Source organism: Myripristis murdjan, chromosome 17 (assembly GCF_902150065.1).
Source record: "Myripristis murdjan chromosome 17, fMyrMur1.1, whole genome shotgun sequence".
NCBI lineage: Eukaryota > Metazoa > Chordata > Actinopteri > Holocentriformes > Holocentridae > Myripristis > Myripristis murdjan.
This window is the reverse complement of record NC_043996.1, coordinates 12,384,314-12,406,624: the sequence shown is the minus strand read 5'-3', so window position 1 is coordinate 12,406,624 and position 22,311 is coordinate 12,384,314. Positions and strand designations below refer to the sequence as shown.

The following is a 22,311-nucleotide window of genomic DNA, read 5'->3' as shown; positions in this document are numbered from 1 at the left end:
TACCATCATTAGGGCCGAGTATTTCACGTGGGAGGGGGAATCCACATGTAAGTGACTTGTTGCTCACATGGCCGCGGCCCGGATCGTGTGTTTACATGATGAGCTTGGACCCAGCTGTATCTGCTACTGTGCGCTTTGTTGTGGACAACCTCCAGCATCAAGAGCTGTGTGTGGGAACGTGAACTTCACTAAACACGGAGGAGCTTTACATATGGCATTAATTGAAAGAGCCAAAGAGGAGGAGCTGGAGGAGTGGTCTTCTTGGAAGGGTGTCTTAGGAGCCACACACTTTGCTGCCCCAAGAAACGCGCAAGGATCACTTAGAAGTTAGAGGAAAGGGAGCAGTGATTGTGTGAGAAAAGACAGGACTTAGTGGAGTTTGTACATTTTCATTAAGCATCATCTCTCCGATAGCAGACCACTGCCTTGCACGACTACTCCTCACAAGTGGGGATTCACGCAGTAACAGGCGCTCTGACATTAGGCAGACACCAACAGAGCGCTGTTTGTTATTTGTTACCGTGTTTTTCTTTCCTTAGACTCGGGAAAAGTAACATATTTTTAAATGCAACGCTGTTTGATATCCTGTGAGAAAACGATGGCAGCAGAGACGAGGAACGGCGGGAGTTCACTGAACAACAATAACTGTAAAGACAACAGCAGGAGAAAGTTGCTGGTCGGAGTGGATCTGTTCTGCTTGTTCCTCGGTAAGAGTCCCACTGCATGCCATCTACAGTCTGCAGCGTGTGCACTTACTTACTATGCACTCTGTAATGTTCCTCCAGTGACTTTTGAAGCGCAGTGGCAAGTTTAATTCACTTATTTTATCTTTTATCTCTGGTTTCATCATCTCTGTGGTAATCAATAGTGTTAATTTAATACTTTATGGAAGTTTTATGGTATCAATTCATGCTGTATAATATTGCACAGCCTATTCCCTGCTGTTTTTCTGTCACATTTATATTGTATCCTTATAAAGTGTATTACAAGCTAATATAGTTCTTTTTCTAGGGAATTTATCTGCTGTTAAAGCGCCTTTATTGGCCCAACATTTTAAGCACTCAGATGTATTAAATGCTCACAAACTCACTCCACAGCTAAAAAAAAGGAACAAATAATGGCGTTTGCAGCTGTGCAAATGTTCTTAAACCACATTTCTATTCTAAGTTAACAGTTTCTCATCCCCTCTCATGGGCTTACATAAGGTACAACTTAAAAAATGTGCTGCCAAAGGGGAAATTGTAATTAATAAATTGCCCCAAGGAGGGATGTATTTCATGGGCCGCCACCCACACCTGTACCTCTCCCTTTGACTCCTTATTATATTTTCCAGCATGTCAAGCATTCCTCACACCAGCCAGGAATTCTCTTGAAGTGACATCTGGCATAATATATTTGCATGTGTGGAGTAATTAAAGGAAAGTGGTGAAAAGGTCAGACGTGTGTGTATGTGTGTGTGTGTGTGTGTGTGTGTGTGTGTGTGTGTGTATTGGGGGTTCTCGTGTTGTTCTTAAGCCACAACACTGGGCTGGTGAATTATTGAGAGTGGGGGAAAAAAAAAAAAAACTGTCATGCTGAAGGTCCTCTGGTTCTTGGGGCCAAACTAAACCTTTGATGTTTTGACAGCTCACTTCTTCTTTGATTGTTATTTTTTCTCTAGTGTTACTATATCTTTCCAATCAGTTTGGTGCCACTTTAGACATTCTTGTTTAAGGCCGTGTAAGCAATGCAATTAGCAATTTGAAACCAAGTTATGTTAACACACGCCTGTAGGTGACATTTTCTGATGAGCCAAGTAGCTCTTTGCTCTATGGACAAAATCAAAACTTTGACCAGATACGTCAATATTGTAAGGATGACCTGACCATTGGTGCGTTTATAGGATATATACACACATAATTTGGATATGATGAGTAATTATGTAGAGGTAAATAACATAACAGGCAAATGAGTAAATAAAGAAAAAAACTGCATCCCTCTGCTGTAGTGCAGTCTTTAAACCCAGGAAAAAACAGCAGATAAGCCATACCATGATATCAAACTCCCAGAGGATACCTAGCCTTTCATACAGCCCCTTCCTGCTTCATCACAAGCATTTATCAAAGGGCCGTAATCAACAGTCAATCATAGAAACGAATGATATAATACAGTCTACAAACAAAACCAGCAGTGAGCCGTCTTGGGGATCCATGTGGAGGGTAAAGCCCCATGTTTTGGCCGGTGTGTGCGTGTATGCCCACAGAGAAAGCTTGTCAACAAACCAGCGGTGTTTTTTCTGGCTGAAGATGTGGTTAGAGGGGAGTGACCACAAGGAGGAAATGGTGGGCACTTTCTGGTAATAACAACAACTCCTCCATTCTCACACACTGATTGCACTTGTAGTATTGCTTCTCCCTGGAATCTCTCTCTCCCTCTCTCTCTCTCTCTCTCTCTCTCTCTCTCTCTCTCTCTCTCTCTCTCTCCATCTCTCCCAATAGACCATCAGTGCCACAGAAAACAGAATTTCAGCCTGATTTTATGTTTGATGCAACTCAGTCACATTATTGCTGAGGCTAAGTGCCGAGGGAAGTGGAAAGCTGTGATTGTGCTTGTTGCTTGAACTCTCGCAAAGTAACCAGGGTCAGTTTGCCATTAAGCCATTTCAGGTGGCTTTCAGGTTTTCAAGTTAATCGTCTTATCATGTTTCCATGTGGTTTTTCCCTGGTTGAACATGAAGGAGGGGGAGGGAGGGCTTAATCAGCCACACTAGCACCTATATATTTTTTTCAAGGAATGGTGTAACACAGACCTCTTTTTGATCTCCATTTTGAGCCAGGAAACTGAAAAAACAATGTGGGAGTAGGTTTTCTTAACATTTTGGGAGATTATAAATTATAAATTATAAATACAAGCACAATCTCAACTTGAAACAGGTGCTGTGCCATGTAAAACAGCAATATTGGGTCAGAGCTTTACAGTGCAAATAAGACAGCACTGGGCAGCCCTTACCAAGGATGCAGTATGCAAGGAGCAGAAGCTGATGCTGAGATTTTTAACTGATTATTTTTGTGTCACAGAAAAGTGCCCACCCCACCTTGATGTGTAAGTCACAAAATATATGCTTTCATTGGAGAAACAAAAATTCATCACAAAAACTTGACAGATAAAACAAAAACATTCCCTTTGTAAAACACAACTCAAATCTTTCACCATGATCCAAACAAAAGAAACTGACAGAGATGGAGGACATTTTACATTTTATTATATCACTAAAGACAGTTTCATATGAAATAATGTCAACCAAATGTTGACTGAAATACACAGATTTAACTTTTTTTTTTTTTTTTTTTTTTTTTAAGAAAGTTGAGAGATTGGAAAACAGGTATTCCGAGCGACCCTCTCAGTTATTAAGGGAAGTGAAATTTAGATGAACTGCCACTACTAATACATATGCATGTGTGAGCATGCACAGCCATGTTTATGAGTTTAAATGAAATATTCATATGTTTGGGGTTGTTTATTATAGGCTGCATGAGTGGAAGAGGAACATATACAGCATGTGTACTGAATTTGATCTGCAGACTGCCCCATATGTAGCTCTTTTTCTTTTAAAAAATTAAAATAATAGAGGGAATAATAAAAAAAAAAATCGCTCCCGAGTACTAAGGATTACTGATGATAGGTACATAAAGGCTTGAATTTCAGTAGGAGTTTTAGGCAGCAATGATTCAATGCAAATGGGATTTCTTTACCCCAAGCAGGCTGACCTGGTTTCCCTTCCCAAGTGGAACTATGAGAGCATAGGAATTGACTTTTGCTGTAGCCCAGACTGACAGACAGACAGGGAGTAGGTTGTGTGGGCGCTGCTGCCATGCTCATGCGGGTGCGAGTGAAAACAACTGCGTGTGTGTGTATGTGTGTACACCCCAACTGCCTCAGACATGTATACATTTGTACGCCAGCGACAGAGAGACAGAGCAATGCCAGCAAGTGGAAAATGTGCGTCTGTTTATTTTAATAGTCACACTCGGTGTTTTGACAAATGCCTCCAAAATACGGTGGGATGTAATTCCACGTGAGGGTTATACATTGGTTCTAGTTTCCGCGTATGCAGCTACATGACACTGCCAATGTTAAACTGGAAGAAATGCAAAAGGGGAAAGCCTTTGGAAATTGTAGCTAACGGTTCTTAATAATAAGTTTCGTGCTATAGTTTGATGTGAGGCGACGCTCAAGTATTTGCTGACAAAGTCAACATCTTTTTCTATTTAGAGTGTTTTATTATTCCATATAAAAGGCCTGGTAGTGTTCCCTAGCTGATTGTTCAGCAAACAACTTCAGGGCAGAGCAGAGTAGGAAACACCTGATATTGATATTAGTGAGAGAAAACTCACTTGTTCATCTCTCTCCAGACATTTTGTTTACAGCTTCTTCTGTCTTCAGGTTGATGTCGAGCTAAACATCAACCCGAGACACGCCCACGCCTCCTGACCCGCATTGTTGGCAGAAAGACACAATTGGGTTCGTTTTTTTCCTCCCCCTCCTCTTCAGGCTGTCAGAAGCGGGAAGGGAGGAAGAGGGTAGGAGGGGAAATCCCAAGATGCTTTTCTCAGTGCTGATGCTGCACGGTTTCGACGGATGGAAAGGGGTCGGAGGGCTGAGGGGAGGCGATTGGGGCGTGGAGGAGAAGAAAAAACCAGCTGAATGTCTGGAAAACAGGACCTGACAGTGTCTCGTTGTGGTCACAGCTCTCAGCAAGGTTTTTTTTTTTGTTTTGTTTTGTTTATTTCTGGCCTTCCTATCAGCTGTTGGAGGCACCTGACCCGTGCAGCTTCCTTAAAGGCTTTGGACATCTGCACTTTATTTTGTCACTCCCCCCTTTGCCAACTCTCTCTTTCCCTTTCTCTGTCCTTCCAGGCCCCTCAGTTAGTCTTGCGTCTGTGAATGTGTTTAGAGGCGGTCACTGGGGTCAGGTCTCTGGGGTTAACGTATTTCACATTCACCGCCTTCAGCCCCTGCAGTGAGAGCCATCTGTATTTTTCTATTTTTTTTTTTTTTTTTTTTTTTTAATTTCCACTGCCTTGCATCAGCATTTAGAGCAGCCAAAGTTGCCAAGCCCAGTGTTGTGTGTTGGAATGCCTGTATGGGTTCCTTCGTGGCTGGGGCCAAGCAAACTGCCCGGATCAGACAGCCGGGATTTAGCGCACTTGAAAGTATATTTTCACAATTTCAGAATTCTAACAAGTATCGCCCTGCTGTTTCTCTTCCCACCAAAGATGCCTCGGAGCTGATTTGTTTGGAGAATGAGAATGAAAACTAATGTGAATCCTGCTGGATGTGAGGGGAAAGCCAGCGCTCTGGAGTTCCCATCAGACAGCAGTGCTAGACTGTAACCTGATCTTAACCCAGCTGGACCTTCAAAGGCCAGTCTGCTGTGTTTGTGTATGAGTGTGTATGTGGTTGTAAGGGGTTGGGGGGCTCAGCAACTGGGGCTTGTGTTGACATTTGGTCTGAGGAATCATGCCCCTCTCAGCAGCACCCACCCGGCGCTGACCTCCACACCCCAGCGGTTTTTTACCCCCGAGAGACAGAGGGAGAAACAAAGTGTGTAGGAAAGAGAGATCGCAGATGTTTGTTTTTCTTTGTATTCTCACATCGCAGAATTATTCAAAGACCAACTTCAAAGCGCCAGCATCAGTTAAATGCTGCTTTGAAGTGATTTGAAAGTATGTTTTCCAAATTCTGTCAGAGGGTTGAGGCCTCTCCTGGGTACCACTTCAACGCTCCAATTTCTAAGTCATCCTTTGGTGTCTTTGGTGTGAATGAAAATAAGCTGTCCTTTTGGCTTGCATCTTATTTGCTCCCACTCTGTGTTGTTAAGGAGATAAATCAGATCTTTATACCACTTAAAGTGGCGAAAGACACAAAATTGATCGGACACAGACACCCTCCAGGCATCTTAAAGTGGGCCTTTTAAGTGCTGTTGAAAGCCTCTGCAGGAAAGGAGAAGAAGATACTGATAGGGTGATGTTTTTTCTCAGTGTTAGTTATCTGCAATGGATTCCCTTATGAACATGACACATCCAACCCTTTTACTGCTAACTCGGCCTGTTTGAAGTCAGTTTATGCTCTTCTGAGCATGAATGGTTCACTGAAGTCAAACAGTGATTGATTTTTGCTTTTTTATTTCCACAAATTTAATTTAGTATTTTTTCAGGGAGATATGCTCATTTTCTTATCTCAACAGCTAGTCTCATTTTTGGTAACTGAGTAAAGGTGGGTCATTTCCATGGGTCATTTGAAGCGAAAATATTTAGACCCAACTGAAAAAAAAAAAAAAAAAAAAAAAAAAAAAAACGTGTTAAAAGCACATCAGTGAGTTGGTCCAACGATGCAAATCATGTACACTCAGCCATCAAATTAAGTGTCATTAGTGTCTTTCACCATGATGTCGCCATGTTATCCCACAGTTTTTGTCAGCTAATTCTTAAGGGTCCTCACTTTAGTCGACCCTCAGTCATGGATACCCTTTTTCTGACTTACCCAGACTGAGACACAATGTTTGATGCCATTTTCACCTCTGTACATCCAGTGGTTCAGTTCCTATGGGTAGCATTCTGTGCTAGCTTAGCATAAAGACTTGAAGTCTATGGGAGTCATTAGCCTTGCTCTGTCAAAGTAAAAAAAAAAACCCTAGTAACTCTGAAGCTGTCTTAATTCACACAATGTATTATGTATTTGAAGTCAATGTCCATCCTGTGCTCTGTCTGCCTGTTGATGTGTCTGTTGAGTTGAAGAGCGATCTGAAATGTGTCCGTGTGTGTCCCAATTGTACAGTGCTGCTTGTTGCTGTGTTTTTGCATAAATCTCCCTTCCCGCCTTACCGGAGAGGGTTCTTCTGTGATGACAGCACCATCAGGCTTCCCTATAAGGGCAGCACAGTGTCCAACACCGTTCTTGCCGCCGTGGGCTTCACTGTGCCCGTGGCCTCAGTAAGTCCTGGCATGGTACAGCAAGGGAACCTGGGATGATGCTTTGGGGTGCTCTCCATCCATTCAAAGGCTGAATTACATGGTTGCTTTGTAGATTCCAAACACACTGTTGAAAAGACACTAAGGCACAGGTTTTCAAACTTTATTATACTCTGGAACCCCAATTTGACCTTCTTTGAACTGAAGACCTTAGTAGTTTCTTGTGAACTCGATTATAATGAAATTCACCCATCCCTCATTTTGCTGAGGACTCTGGAAGCCCCTCAGGGAATGTCAAAGGTCTGCTCAAAAGACATCAGCACCACTGACTTGAGAACAAACCATGAAATACAAAGAAAAGCCACAGAATGGATTGAGTTAGTCACAATCGCTCCCTTGTTGCCTCTCGCTCGTACCTTCGATCTCTAAGATTGCCTATTAACCCGCACCTCTATCTTTCTCCCTCACCCAACCCCACTCCCTTCTTTTCCTCTGTGCCCCACCGCTTCTTCACACTAGCCGGCCTGCCTTTCCTGGTCATTGAGACTAGCGCTGTTCAGCCTTACCGTCGAGGGTTTTACTGCGATGACGAGTCCATCAAGTACCCGGCCAAAAATGGAGACACCATTAGCGATGGTGTGCTTTGCGCTGCTGGCATTCTTATCACCATCCTGTCTGTAAGTCACCTCACTCACTAATGCCATCATCACCTCCCACGTTTCAGTGGGCTTCACGATCACTACCAGCACCAATACTGACAGCACATGCTAGATACCGACCACAGTGGTTCCCATCCTCTTGGTATACTAATGATAATGTGACTGGGGTTATAGAAATGCTGTGCTGGTAATTTAGCCTTTAATTTGTTGATATGACTTTTAAAGGTGCTATGTGCAGCATTTTTAAACATCGGTATGTCCAATTAATTGTGTTACCCTGCTATAACTACTGTAAACAAATCCGCACATGGAGATGATTGATATCTTCTGTCTCATGCCGGTGTACGTGCTTTTAAGACCACATTTCCCATAAATCCCCTGTTACTTCTTGTCCCATAAGGTGAAAACATGTTGGAGGAAGTTTTATTCCAAGATACTCCATCTGCAAAGGAAGAGCAGTACTCTCTTCCTGTTTGTGTCGTAAAGCAATGCTGCTTTCTGCGTTAAAGCAGTGCAGCAGAAATCACATGAAATCCAACCCAGTGGTTTGCAACACAGTTTAGCGGCCAGGTTTCATTTCTTTATGGTAATTTATTTTATCTTTATTTATTTTTATTTCAAACATGTAAAAGGAAAGAGAATATTAAAAAAAAAAACAAGCAGAGAGAGAAAATGAAATAGTTTCCAACCATGAACAGCTCAAACAGAAAGAAAAGAAGAAGGAAAATGAAATTATCAGAACACATACATATTCGAAAAGGAGTGGGGAGAAATTCGCAAATTTGTTGAATCCCACCCCTTCTCCATCAGTTAATGATGAATAATTATTCAGCTTCCTATTATTTATACAGACTAGAGATTCTTAACTTTGTTTAAATAGAATGTAAGTGATAGTATCATACATAACCTTATTACTTATCATAGCCATAATAAGTAGTTATTCTTTTATATATATAAATATATGATATTATGTAGTATACAGTATATGTTTATACCCCCACATAAATAAATACACCCACATACCAATATCTAACTGTTTACATATTTCCAGTTGTTATTTACAGACAAACACAATAATCCCTGTGAATGCCTGCTGACTGTCAGACCCCTTCTTCATCCCTGTACCTCGTGAATATCATGTGTTTGTACATTTTTTTTAAAACTGGGTCATGTTTAACATTGCTTTAACTCCATTGCTAATCTATTCCATAATTACACACCACATATTATCTCCTGCCATGGTTGTTCTCAGCTAATAACATATTGTTTCAAAATGAATATTATACTGCCTTATTGGTGTTAAAACGTTGCACACAGCACTTTTCAATTATGAAAAATGTATCCATCTAAGTTAGAGTTACAGTCTGTTTTCTTATTCCCTATGCACCCAAAACAAGCACAAGCACACAAATGAATTCATGCACTGGAAACACACAAATACAGTCACCATTTCCTTCTCTGACCTTTAACTCAAACTGAGTTTATCTTACATAGATCCACCCATACCTGTCCTATCAGCCCGTCCAAGTGTTTACACCTCATTTTAGCCAGTCAGCAGCATTCCCCAGTTTGCCTTTTTCAGAGGCTTTCCACTGGGAGCTTAAAATGCTTCAGCTGATCAAGGCACTTGAGCAGGGGTTAAGTGTTGATTGCCTCAGATTGTTATAATCCACAGGGAGAACAGTGAGGATCTATTGCTAGAATATGCTTTTTACAACCGCACCCCATAACACTGCTTGTCTCATGTGTTGAGATGTCAACATCGAGCACAACAGCTCTTTTAGGAGCTGCACACACCCTGCAGCAGGGCTTGATTAATACTGTGCCATTTTACATATAATTCCAATTCAGGATCAATCAAAAGGGCAACAGCGAAGTGATCATTTAAAAAGTAGAACCTCTGCATATTTGTGGCTCTATCTGTTAAGGGTCAACCTCATTTGCAGATTCAATTTAAGTGTGTAGCTCGTCCATGCAGCTGCTCTCCATTACAGTGGTTTGTGCAGTTGTCACCTGGTCAGCCCCTTTGCACCATAATAGAGGGAAGGTGCCTTGCCCAAGAGCCCATTGAGGAAATTCTATATCAGCTCTCCTGTAGCCTGTAATGCCCTCCTCCTGGAGAGCAGACTACTATGAGGGCTTGGGGCCACAAGGGTTTTCTTGGTGAGAAGGAGCTCTGGCCCTGTGTAATTATGGTTGACGCAATGGTTGTTCGGTCAAATACTGTAATTGGTGGGGTGGAATTGTGGTGAGGGCCCAAAACAAGACGACTTTGCCAGAGCTCTCATTTTCCCCTGGCCGTATGTGACTTTAAAATCCATCCACCCCCTCCTTGAGCTTTTTGGCCCAACGTTGTGTTTTCTGAACCAGGAAACACCAACATTAGATTGTTTAGTGCTTCATTTCCCACTGACTGAAGCTGAGAAACATGGGCACCAGAGGCCACAACCCTTATAATTGCCATTATGTTGATTGATTCTTTTCTTTTAGAGGGAAGTAAACACCCTCTCTTGAGAGTGTTTGGGTTTACATGCTATCATTTTTTAGATTAGACTTCTATGATAAAGCCGCAAGACACCCTGTTCAGCAGTGATTATATCTGAGGTTACGGTATAACAGCTACATGTCCTACAATGCCAGTTCATTCATTCACACAGTTAATCTTCTCACACAAGGGAAACCAGATGTGTTTCTCCCTTTCTCTTTCTCCCGTGAAGGCAGCTGGGTTGGATCAGGCTGGCTCTAAAGGCCTGAATGGGGGAAACAACTCACTCTCTATCAGCTTGTTAAATCTCGCCGAGGACTTTTCCCCTCGCAGAATGTGTTTCTCAAACTTACTCCTGCGCTCCTCACAAGAATGACTGATGAACCTGAGATACTAGCACGAAAACACCCAGTCGACATGGTGAAAAACAAACGTGCCCCCGATGTGCGCCTGGCGGAGTCTGGCCACCAAAATCAGACACGTCGCCTAGCTCAGCGTTTCTGCTGATTAGAACCAGCGGTGCCTCCCCCGCTCGCTGTGCTCTCCCTCCCACTTACTCCACTCCTCTTTCTCCCTCCCCATCCTGTCCGCTCACTTACCCTCCTCCTCCTCTTCTGTTTCTCTGTCCCTTTCTTACTCTCTCCTTGTTCCCATACTCCCCTTACTCTCCAACCTGCCTTCTTCCCGCTCCCCTCTAATCCCCCTCCCCTCACTCCTCCATACCCCCCTTCTCTCTGCTCTTTCCCCCACTTTCATTTGTCAGTGGCTGGAAGACTACGGAGGGGGGGTTGGGAAGGGATTTTGAGCTTGAACAGCTGTAGTGAGTTATTGCTATCCACATCCCCCAAAGTGCACTGTTCACGTCAATCGGCAGCGCCAGACAGTGTTTTATTTACCCACATTCACAAAACTTTGCATGGTGAACACATTTGCCCACATTTCTTTGCTGTTTTTTAATTGTCAAAAAAGTAAAATGGCACAGATAATTGCATACAAACATAAATTACCTCTTCTAAGAGAATTATCACTTGTGACACATTATAATTTTCTGAACCTTGCGTTGTTTAATATGAAAAACAGTTGTGTCTTCAGTCAGCTATGTTCACCTGATATTAAAGTTTCCTGTCTAACATTTCATGGCATTTACCTCATTGTCCCCTCTGTCCTATCAGATCATCATTGGAGAGAGCTACAGGATTCACTTTCTGAACGAGGGGTCCAAGTCTTTTGTGGGGAACCCCTACATTTCTGCCTTCTACAAGCAGGTGGGAGTGTTCATCTTCGGCTGTGCCATCAGCCAGTCCTTCACCGACATTGCCAAGGTGTCGGTGGGTCGCCTGCGTCCCCACTTCCTCGATGTGTGCAAGCCGGACTTCTCCACCATTAATTGTTCCTTGGGCTACATCACTGACTACCAGTGTCAGGGCTCAGAGAGCAAAGTTCAGGAGGCAAGGTATGGCAATAAATCTCCAAAACTTCTCAAAATGTTTAAAATATATGAGATCAAATACTTGCAAGCCTCAGTGGCTATTCCACTTGTGTCATTCAAGAGCTTGCTGAACTGACCTTTAACTTTCTCAAAAATACATTTTAAAAAATGTAGTTTGAAGATGTATTTTTACTCAATTCAATAAGTTAAGTGAAAAATGGTGATTGTCCTCTGTTCCCCACAGAAAGTCTTTCTTCTCTGGACATGCATCTTTCTCCATGTACACGATGCTTTATCTGGTGGTAAGTTGCCGCTGTTGTTTTTTTTTAAATCATGGACACATACTGTATCTTCCACGGTACTATACATGAGTACACACTATAAAAACCCATATATTTAACATGGCATTGTGTCTCTTCTTCAGTTTTACCTGCAGTCTCGTTTCACTTGGCATGGTGCCCGCCTGCTGCGCCCCCTGACCCAGTTCACGCTCATTATGATGTCTTTCTATACCGGCTTGTCCCGTGTCTCCGACCACAAGCACCACCCCACTGATGTCCTGGCAGGTTTTGCACAGGGAGCCCTGGTGGCCTACTGCATAGTGAGTAGTCTGATTATGTTGCAATATTATATTGTGCAAGATCAAAGAATTTTAGCATCTGAATAAATGATCTCGGAAACTGTCATTTGCCCTCATGTAAAAGGGAAATATTTTGTAAATGGAGCTCTTGATCAGCCATTATTCAGTTTGATCTGTTGTGCAAATCTGCTGCATTGGATTGGTGTTACATACTGTGTTTGTTTTGTATGGTCCCCATCAAGACTACAGTGTTAATGAATATCCTCAAAACAAAAAAAAAAAATGTATTGTATGTAATGTTTTTTTTTTTTTTTTTTTTTTTTTTTTTTTAACCTGGCCTGATTTAAAGGACAAACGTGCTCCTCATTACTGAATATTGAATCTTCAGTATAACTATGTGGAGTCATGTGTTTAGTGTTTGGTCCATAGTAACATGAGTGTCATTGAGATTATGAGCTCTCTTTTTGACGGGGCAATGCAGTACGTCAAGACAACCTGGGGGAAAACATAAAAGAGTGTATAATAAAACTGGACATTAAAACATGTAATAAAACTCTTGTTTCCTGTTTATGCAGGCAAGAGAAAAGTAAAGTAGTCCTTTATATGTTGCAGTATATGTGAGTTTGTCCTACACTGTGGATGCTATTAATCTCTGAAGACAAATTTCTATATATGTATAGTTGTTGGCAGCAGAAGACTGATAATTTTGTAATTCTGTAATCCTGTAATTCAGTTGTTCATGCAGATTCTTACTGAGGCTTACTGAATCTGATTCTTCCTATCCCTCCCACAGGTTTTCTTTGTATCAGACTTGTTCAAACCCAAAGGCAGACGTTCCACTATATTGCCAACTCCAGTCAAGAAAGATCTCATTCCTTCAGCGGACATGAGAGAACGGAGCAACCATCTCATCATGGCATAAAGTAGAACTGCATACTGTATATATCCTGACCTGTGCCATTTGAATCACTGCTACACCCACTGACCGAGACTGGATGAGCTCCAGAGAGCAGGAGGGAGGACGGCAGAAGGCATGAACGCACATGAGCAGGTTTCACAATCTCAATGGAAATGTTCATTTTTATTCTCAGACATTTTAATGTGGAAAAGAGAGGATGCTTCTCCTCTTGTATTTTTTAACTCCAGGAATATCTGTCCCTCTACTGCAGTTGCTATGAAATCCGTCGTGGAGATTCTCCTAATTGCAGATGTCCAGTCTAGGTTAATCCATGGACAAGTCTGAAACATAATGAGGTGTGAAGCTGCCCATGCGTCTCGCAACAACTGCAGCCAACATGGAGGTTGCACTAAAATTACCACCACTCACTCACTGTGCGTCTGATACGTCAAAATCATGAACGACAGAACAAATTCCTTGATTTCAGGAAGGATGTTTCCTTTTGTTTTATTTTTGGTTTTATTAAGATAAGTAAGCATTTTATGTTTGATTTATAGCACTATTTTATCCAAACTCAGTACTGATTGTCACCACTTGAATGACCTTAAAGTGAAGCTTTTGGAAAGCTTTGTAAGCAGTCCTCTTGTATTTAGTCTGTCCACAATGTAGTTTAGCGTAGAAAATACATAGAGAAGTTACAGTAGGTGGGGGAAAAAACAGTGAGGGCGTATATGTTGGATGAGGGCCTCTTTCTGCTGGCTAGGACGAGCCCCCACTGAGCCATTTAATGAAATAACTGTCTGTTATATGTACCAGACGGGTGCTCACAAGTGTTAGGTGAGAGTGACTGCTTGTGTGTGTGTCTGTGTGAGTGCTTGTGTGTGTGTGGATTTGCAGACATATGTGAGTGTGTGTGTGTGGGTTTGGGTGGGTACATAGGCCTTTCTGTCCATGTGCCAGTGTGTCTTAATGTTGTGTCTATGTTTCAGTGTTTTAAAGCCTGCAAGTGTGCCTTCCTTCAAACAGAGATTGTGCACCTGCTCCAACAGACACATAAACCCCAAGAGAGGAACACTGTGGAAAATAGCTGATCATTATTCTTATACTGTTACTAATCATATTGATGATTCTTTTCACTGAGAGATCGCTGTGATATATTCTACACAGCCACTTATGTAGTCTCACCATCAAGACAGGGACCTCCTGAAGCAGTGGTTGCCTAGCTTTTTTAAGTCAGTGCACAATTTTGCAGAACAATAAAATGCCAATGTAGCTTTCTGGCACGTTGAAAGACTGATTCGCTCGACAAAGGCTTTGTTCAGACTGCAGGAAAATCTGTTTTGTTTCTCAAATCCGATCTGGCAGTCAATCTGTTGGACTGACTGACTGGAGTAAAACGGAAAGTCGCAACATGGAAATGCACACCTTATATGTGTCAAACCACAGTGCAGAATTCATCTCACAGCAGGCAATATCAGCAGTGAAGGATATATGGTCGGGTTTCCATTTTTTATTCTCATACTCCGTACTTGATAACACTGTTGTGCATCGTGTTGCAAGAGACACTAAGGACAGTCTGAAGTAGCCAGAGCGGTCAGATTGAGACACATCAGTAGAAATCAATCTACGTACACATCGGACATAAGCTGAGTTGCGAGCTTCTAAGTTTTTTGTTCAATATGTCTCCATTCTGAATAAATGGCAAAAATCAGATTTAGGCTGATAGTCTGAACAAGGCCTGTCTGACAAAGATTTGTATGACAATACAAGAGGTCTTGCAATGAGTTGCTACTTTATTGTGTCTGAAAAATTATTCAGTTCATTGTTTGCATGAAATCATCATTCTCATCCTTTCAGCAAAATCTTGGAAGGCCTGAGTATCTCATTGTGCTGGTTAAAAACCACTGCTCAAAAGCATCTAGGCGCCAAGATCATCTCAACACAGTTGTAACTCATGCAGACAAAAGATGGTCTTAGTTTGAAGATGCTCACAAGGGAACCTAGCCCTGCTCTTTCTCCATAACTGTCATAGAAATTTATATACAGCATCCGTGAACTCTGTGTGCTACAATATCATTTACAATACTGTATCATGTATATCTATCTCTTGAAGAAATGTCCACTATGACTTCAATGTGTTTGAGACCTGTGTAAATGTCAAACGTGCTGCTTGAAGAGGCAATGCTTGGCAGATGTCATGCAGTGAAGTGACAACTTGTGAATATTAAATGTTTTATGAAGAAAAAAAAAGTTCTCAAGGCAAACAGCTCCATTACATTTTTATTAAAAAAATGTCTTTCAGTATTTTTGTATTGTCTTGTGTGAAGTTTTGTACAATGAACATGTAAGACATGTATCAAAGATGAAGTGTCGTAATAAAACTTAAAAGATGAAGACCAGCATATTGTGAAGTTTTTTTTAGGGGAGTGTTTCATATCTTTGAAAGGTGTCATATATAATAGAGGAGAATCTCAAACGTTTAAACTATAATTCACGAGCTGGCAGACTCTGCGTGTGATGGAGCGATCTGGGTGTGGGGCTAACTTCCATACTCAGTTTCCTGTGGGGAAATAGTGTGCATTCCAGGTTTTAACCCCTCTCCCCAATGGCCAACTGGAATAATATAGACCATGCATACCGACTATGCCAGAGTGGCAGGCTTAGAAGCAGTGTGTGTGTATTATCTTAATACAACACTTTCGTCTCTGCGCTATATAAATCTTTTACAGGTTGCTCCAAATCAGTGTTATATGCCAGAATATCATGAGCTGTGCTTTGGGCCAGTACATTCACATGGTATCCTTTAAGCTGATTGATTTCACTGTGGATCAGGCACGGTGCCCAGAAGCAGCTTAGACTTGATTAGTTTAATAAGCTACGAAATGTGTTTTGTTTTTATGACCACACCAGGGGTGATATGCCACTAAACTAGCATGTACAATGCAGTTGCCTTGTGTTATGACTAGTTCTGACAAATGACTGTTTCCCGTGTTGCTGTTGTCTTAATTGGCCACAAGACAACACCCTACAGAGTATGTGTACACTGTGGCATATGTTTGGGCTATTAACCTTTTGCCCACTTGTTGCCCACCCACAGTATTCCCGGGTAGATCCTTTCCATCTCTTTCTTTCCCGTTCCAGCGCCAAAGCAAACACGCAGCAGTTGTGATCTAAGCGATTAAATAAAGGTGAGAATTAAAAGTAAAATTAAAGGCACTACCAAACATGGCAGTGCCTTTAAAGCCGATGGCATTTGCTCTCCTCGGAAAAATGTTCATGTCTAGAGCCAAAGGTTTGACATCATGTTTATCTTTGTGAACCAGCACTGACCCACTCCACTCTAACTCAATGGCACGAGATTTTCTCAAAGATATCCTCCGCTGTAATTGAAAGCAATAGGGGCTGAATGCCAAGTATATTTTTAGTATGCACCAGACCAACAAATGGCAGAGACTCGCAGATTTTACAACTCTAAAACTTTTCCTTCACTGAGATGAAGAAAGACTTCCTTGATCACCCGCACTTAGCATTCAAATAATGAAATCCTTTTCATGTGGTTTGAAAAAAAAAATGTTGTGTTTTCCCACAGCAATTTAGCCCCAATTATGTGTGTTGAGTTCTTGCCTTCTGTGATTTACAAATTCTTCTCATGCACATCGCTCTGTAGCACTCTTGTGGTTTCTCTGAAGTGACAGCAATGGTTTCTCTTTCTTGTCTACCTTGCATCCCACCACCACTGCCACTAAGATTGTGTTGAGGCACAACTGTCATCAGTTAAATAACTAAATCTGGTGTATTTTGAGATAAAACCAGCAAATTAGACGGCTTACTGCGTGGGTTTGATGCATCCTTTGAGATGCCTGTTTTTACAGTGTGCAAGTTGTTTTTGGCAGTTTTGTGGCGCTGTAGTATTGTAGTGATTATGTGAGAGCAGTAATCTTTAATTTCTGATGTTTGCTGGGAAAACTGGGTTGTGATAAGGGCAGAGGAGAAGAACATGCACAAGTTGAAGAAGAGGAAGCGGAAGGAGAGGAAATACAACAAGAACAAGGGAAAGAAGAAAAAAGAAGAGGACAAGAAGAAGAAGCAGATGTGGAAGAGTGATGTAGAAGAGGAAGAAGGAGAAAAACAAGGTGAACATGAGCAAGAACAAGATGAACAAGAAGTAGAAGGAGAAGAAAAAGAACAAGAACCGGAGGAGAACATAAAATGGGAGGAATAAGGGGAAAGTTCACCGCTCCAGAGAGTCTATAGATCAGAAAGATTTGCCTGTCAGCTCCTTTCACTCGACTCGGTACCTCTCACAAAGCCTGACGCCACATGACATTACTGCCAGTAGTTGCTGAGGTCATTCTGCACTCCATGACGGATGGGGGATGTCGAGGGGAAGCGAGGCACACCCACACATGCACTGGCTGATAACTGACCTCATTACAACTCTGCTGGACTTGTTTTTTTTTTTATTCACAGGGCACCATGATGAGGGCTGGTGTTCCCCGCAGACCTCTGGCTGCGAGCCGTGCCAAGTTCGTGGACTTTCAGAGAGTTTTTCTTGTCTTGGCACGCTGTCAAACGGTCCCTAGAGGTGTCAGACATCATCAGGCTGAAAACACACCCACACACACACACACACACATGAACCCACACCACATCTGCCATCCCTCGCTGTTCTTGTTTCACGAGGCTGTTTGGTCATTGTAAATGTTTTATTTGAACGGGTTTGAAACAAAAGCAAGGAGGAGACAGCGAGCCATAGATGTGTTATGCAAGTCCCCTTTCTTTGCCCTTCACTCATCCCCGCACAATACACGTAACCGCCCTGCATGATTTCATATGAGCAACTCTAAATCTAATGATAGCCATAAAGTTTTGACTCACTATGCTTTGTATGAATGCCCAGACCTCCTTAATCATGGAGGACCTTGTAACTTGGGGATCTGGCAGTACAGCTGTAAGTCATTCTCTTTCTCTCTCTCTCTCTCTCTCTCTCTCTCTCTCTCTCTCTCTCTCTCTCTCTCTCTCTGCCCTCCCCTGTGTCTGGAGAATGTCAACACCAAGAGGGAGGCCGAATCTCTGCCATCACAGCCTTCCATGCCGCTGATACGCCCGACCTAGAAAGGGCTACACTGACCGTGAAACTGAGCCCTAACCAGCCAAGTGCACACAGAGAGCAAAGAGTGATAAGCTTGATTGTAATGGTGCAAGATGAATTAACCCCTTGCTGAACTTAAGCCCTTCCAGCTCAGAGTAAACCCTCCAACCATCTTCCCCCATGTGGAGAGTCACTTGCCGTTTGGCCACAGCGACTAAAACCAACTGGATGGAGACCCAACGTCACACATATCTGCTGTGATATGGAACCGCATCTAATAGTCAAAACGCCTTCTTGTGCCGTGCCCATGGTCATAGATTAAAGGAACAGTTCACCCAAAATGCAAAATAAAGATGTCTCCTAACTTATAACCCTGGAATTTGTCTATCCAGATAGTTGTGTGATTTGGTAATGTTTCCAGTAAAAAACACTAAACAGCAATGACATGAATACCCAACAGTCTTTGGGAGTGAAGTATTTTGCTGGGAACTATTTTCTGCTGAAGAACATACTGGCAAACTGGATTTATCTGCCCTCAATTTAAGGAAGAGATACAGTTTTCTTGTGGTCTCAGGTCAGGGTGAGCTTCTGCTGCTTCGTCTTCTTCTTCTTCCTCAGCTAACCCTGATGAAGGCTTGATAGAGCTAGAGCATATTTGCACAGCCTGTTGTTGTAAAATGTTTTTACATACTTGCCAGTGATTAACTGGTAATGAATCCCTGAGACCTCTCATTTTTGGAATCTGCTTCTTCTTGTGCAAGTCTATGCAAAACAGAAAAACATCCATTTTTCTTTTTTGAGCCTCACACAGAAACTAGATGGATAGATTGCACAAGGAGAATGTGGGAAAACACCCTCTTCTTTCTTTCTTTCTTTCTTTCTTTCTTTCTTTCTGTTTTGTATTTTGGGCAAATTGTCCCTTTAAATATTTCAACTTCAATATTTCATGTTTTTGTAAATATTTTTCACTTTTTCATTTGATGTCACAGTCATGTACCGGCTACAAATCCTCCATGCGCACTGTAACATTTCACTCAAAGCTCTTTAAAAGCCATTTCTCACAGCAGCCCCCCACTCCCCCTGCCCCCCACCACCACCACTTCCACACCCCCACCCAGTCCCGCAACCTCTCAGACTGACTTCCAACCCCAAAATCCCAAGGCCATTTTTCCCTCCTCTTTTCTTTCTCTGCTGAAGAATTTGAACAAATTACCTCCATATGTGTGTGAAGGAGCCCCATGGGATAGGGGCCAAGAAGAATATACTGCTGACGGAACACAAACATTGACTTCATCAAACATTGCAGACAGCGTGTTCTGATGCTCTCCATATGCTCACCTGGCACTGGCAGCCATTTGCTGACAGCATGGCTGCATCTCACCAGCGGGGCTTTTTATCTTCCCATGCCACATGTTGTTTGGCATCTGAGATGAAGAGGTGGAGGTTGGCTGCGCTTGGCACTATCAACAATTAAAAGAAAACGTCAGAGGAAGGTTCACGTTTCCTCAGGCTTTGGGATGAAGTAATAGAGAGATAACAAAATGCTAATGCAACTTGCAGTGTTGAGCAAATGTTGATGGTTTGTGTGAACAACCTAATGGCAGTAAGTAGCGGGTCCCCTTGTGTTTTCAACCTGCAATCAGAGAAAGGGCAGAGTGGGAAGTGTGAGACCGGATAGAAAAATGGCAAAGAAAAAAAAAACAGCTTAAAAAAAAGTGAGGTAGACAGGATATAACTTTCCTTGTGTGGTTAACTTTAAATCTCAGGTACCACACTCATTACTGCTCAAATCTGTATTTCATTTGGGTTCTTGCCAAAGGATTTTGACCTCATTTGCTTTCTTTCTCATGTCATTTAGCAGGCACTCGGTGGCAACCGTTCGGGCGATGTGCCTCTGGAGAAACATCACTTACAGAAAACCCTCACGGGACACTAGGAGAAAAATCACCTAATCAAGTCCAGCCATATTTCATACAATCATCAATGTGTCTGTAACTGTAGTCCTCCCTCGCTGCTGACCTCCAACATCAGGAATGTCTGATTCATTGGAGGAGCGTAGGGTGGACTCGACTCCTATCTAGCGAGCTCCAAGCTGCAGTAGAACAGAGCCACAGCCACGGCCACAGAAGAATCTTGTCAATGGACTCTGCCTCCTCCCCAGCCATCTCTAACACCACAACATGCTCAGAGAAGAGTAGGGGAGGGAAGGTCAAGGATTTGGCAATAACAACCTTACAGAGAAACAGAAGAGATGCAGCCATTAAATTATTGTGTAGCATTCCATTTGGGTGGACTCACCAGGTTCTGGTTTCACAGTGTGTTTCATGGTGATTAGAAAGGAGAATTAGGAATCTGACAGCTCCAACAATCAACATAAACTTGGAGAACTGTAGAACCGTGTGAATGGTTGGTTGGCTCTCGTGTCCAGCATTCTTGAGTGCAAAAGATAACCCCAGTGGTTTTTGCTCATCGGCACACTCACTCACAATTTAACACGTTTTTGTGCAAGTGTGTGGCCAGGCGTGTTTGTGCATAAACACAGTACAATCAAAGTCATGAAAATCCTTGGTAGTGTAAGCACCTCCCTCTGCAACAGTAGCTCTTAGCGTTGAGTGATTTTCACATCAGGGGTTTATTGAGAATCAAAATATGCCAGTCACACTTACAATGTTCCCACTACTGCAAGTGTGATGAAAATCCTTTGATTCTCAGTTCTCCTGCCCTTCCCATGCGCTTGCAAGTGGGTGAAACTGTGCCAGAACACTTACTAATTCATATCATGGCTTTGCCCACTCATTAGCTAAAGGGCAAAACCAACACTTATCACAGCTAACTGTGATTCAGATTGATCATAAAGACCTTCATAACTCACAATGTGGTGGAAAATGCCATTCTCAGTGCTGATTCTGCATTTTATGTGGTAAGAGGCTCCAGCTACCAGCTCTCGTTATTATCGTGATATTCAAATTACAAGGTAATGACTTGGGCTGCGGACATGTGGGCAGTTGTTACAGCAGCAGGGGGAAAAAATCAGTACAATGGCCAGTATATTAACCTGTGGATTAAGCCAGAAAAATCCATTGCACAGTGAAAACACATTAACACTGTGAAAGTACCTTTACATATAACAGGGCAATAACCGAAGAGGGAACTTAATTTGGCAAATAAAGCATGTCAAAAGAGGTATTTTCAGAGTTTTCAGCATTTTGCACATGAGATAAAAGAAAGGTGGATGTTTTGGGGTAATCTGGTGACTACTGCCCTAAAAAGGGATAATAATATGAATGCATCAGAATAATTAATGTAATGTAAACATCAGAACACTCAGTTTGACAAAGCTTTTTTTTTTTTTTACTAGGGAAAAATAGAAGGAAATTTTCATGGTGTTCCTTAAGAATTTGTTTTTAATGCATTAAATATTTGCAGTTTATACTTGAGTTATGTTAATACACTGAAATAAAGACATCAAACCTCAAAATAATGTGTTAGAACTGACGTGTTAGCAGTAATGAGCAAATGCACTAACCGCACGAAGGCATATTGAGAAATAAACCAAATCAGAGAAGACACATCAATCCACTGCAAAACCACCAGAACTCTTCGATGTGGACCTGCTTGGCATTTTCTTTACTTTGATCAGTCTCCCTCTCTATTTCATGTGAATTTTCTATCCATTTCTTTTTCTTTTTGTGTATCATGGGATGGGGAAGGGACATAAGGGGTTTAGAAATCTCCTTTTTGGCATGAAGAACCCCTTCAGCTCCTCCTAACCCGGGGCGATGGAGACGCCAGAGTGATGCCTGGCCGTTCTCCTGGGCTCTAGGAGGAAAATCCTGTTTAACGTCTCCACAATAACATTCCCTGGGGTTATTTATTCAGGAATGTTAATGTGCTTAGAATCTGCTGGCCCCTGTGGCCTCCGACACGGGGTCCTTTGGGTTTTCCTATCAAGCATTTGATCAGGCTCACCACAAGCTCTTTGGTGTGCTTCTGCCATCTGGTTAAACAACAAGGATTGATGCAGTAGTAATGTATTGATGACCCTGCACAGTGCAGAGGTTGGTATATGGTGAGGCAGAGGAGGAGAGGTTCTATCTCTCTGCATTTGTGCAAAAACCTGCCTTTATGCATATTTGTATATGTATTTTGCCTCAATTTTACACTGCAGTGAATGCAGTGGAAGTTGATGTGTTTTAATTTTGGAAGTCCTTACTATGC

The 22,311-nt window shown here is 42.2% G+C and overlaps 1 protein-coding gene across 2 annotated transcripts; it reads left to right on the top strand.

Moving 5' to 3' along the window:
* The first annotated feature begins 248 nt into the window (after positions 1-248).
* LOC115375546 (phospholipid phosphatase 3-like) lies at positions 249-15,400 on the top strand. 2 transcript variants are annotated; one of them, XM_030074987.1, is made up of 6 exons: positions 249-707; positions 6,817-6,971; positions 11,267-11,547; positions 11,768-11,825; positions 11,948-12,124; positions 12,897-15,400. In XM_030074987.1, the coding sequence occupies exons 1-6, from the start codon at positions 566-568 to the stop codon at positions 13,023-13,025; spliced, it is 942 nt and encodes a 313-aa protein (XP_029930847.1). In that variant the 5' UTR covers positions 249-565; the 3' UTR covers positions 13,026-15,400. The 2 variants fall into 2 exon arrangements, with proteins under 2 accessions (XP_029930847.1, XP_029930846.1); XM_030074986.1 differs by lacking the exon at positions 6,817-6,971 and adding an exon at positions 7,470-7,627 and having other exon boundaries at positions 258-707.
* Positions 15,401-22,311: the final 6,911 nt, after the last annotated feature.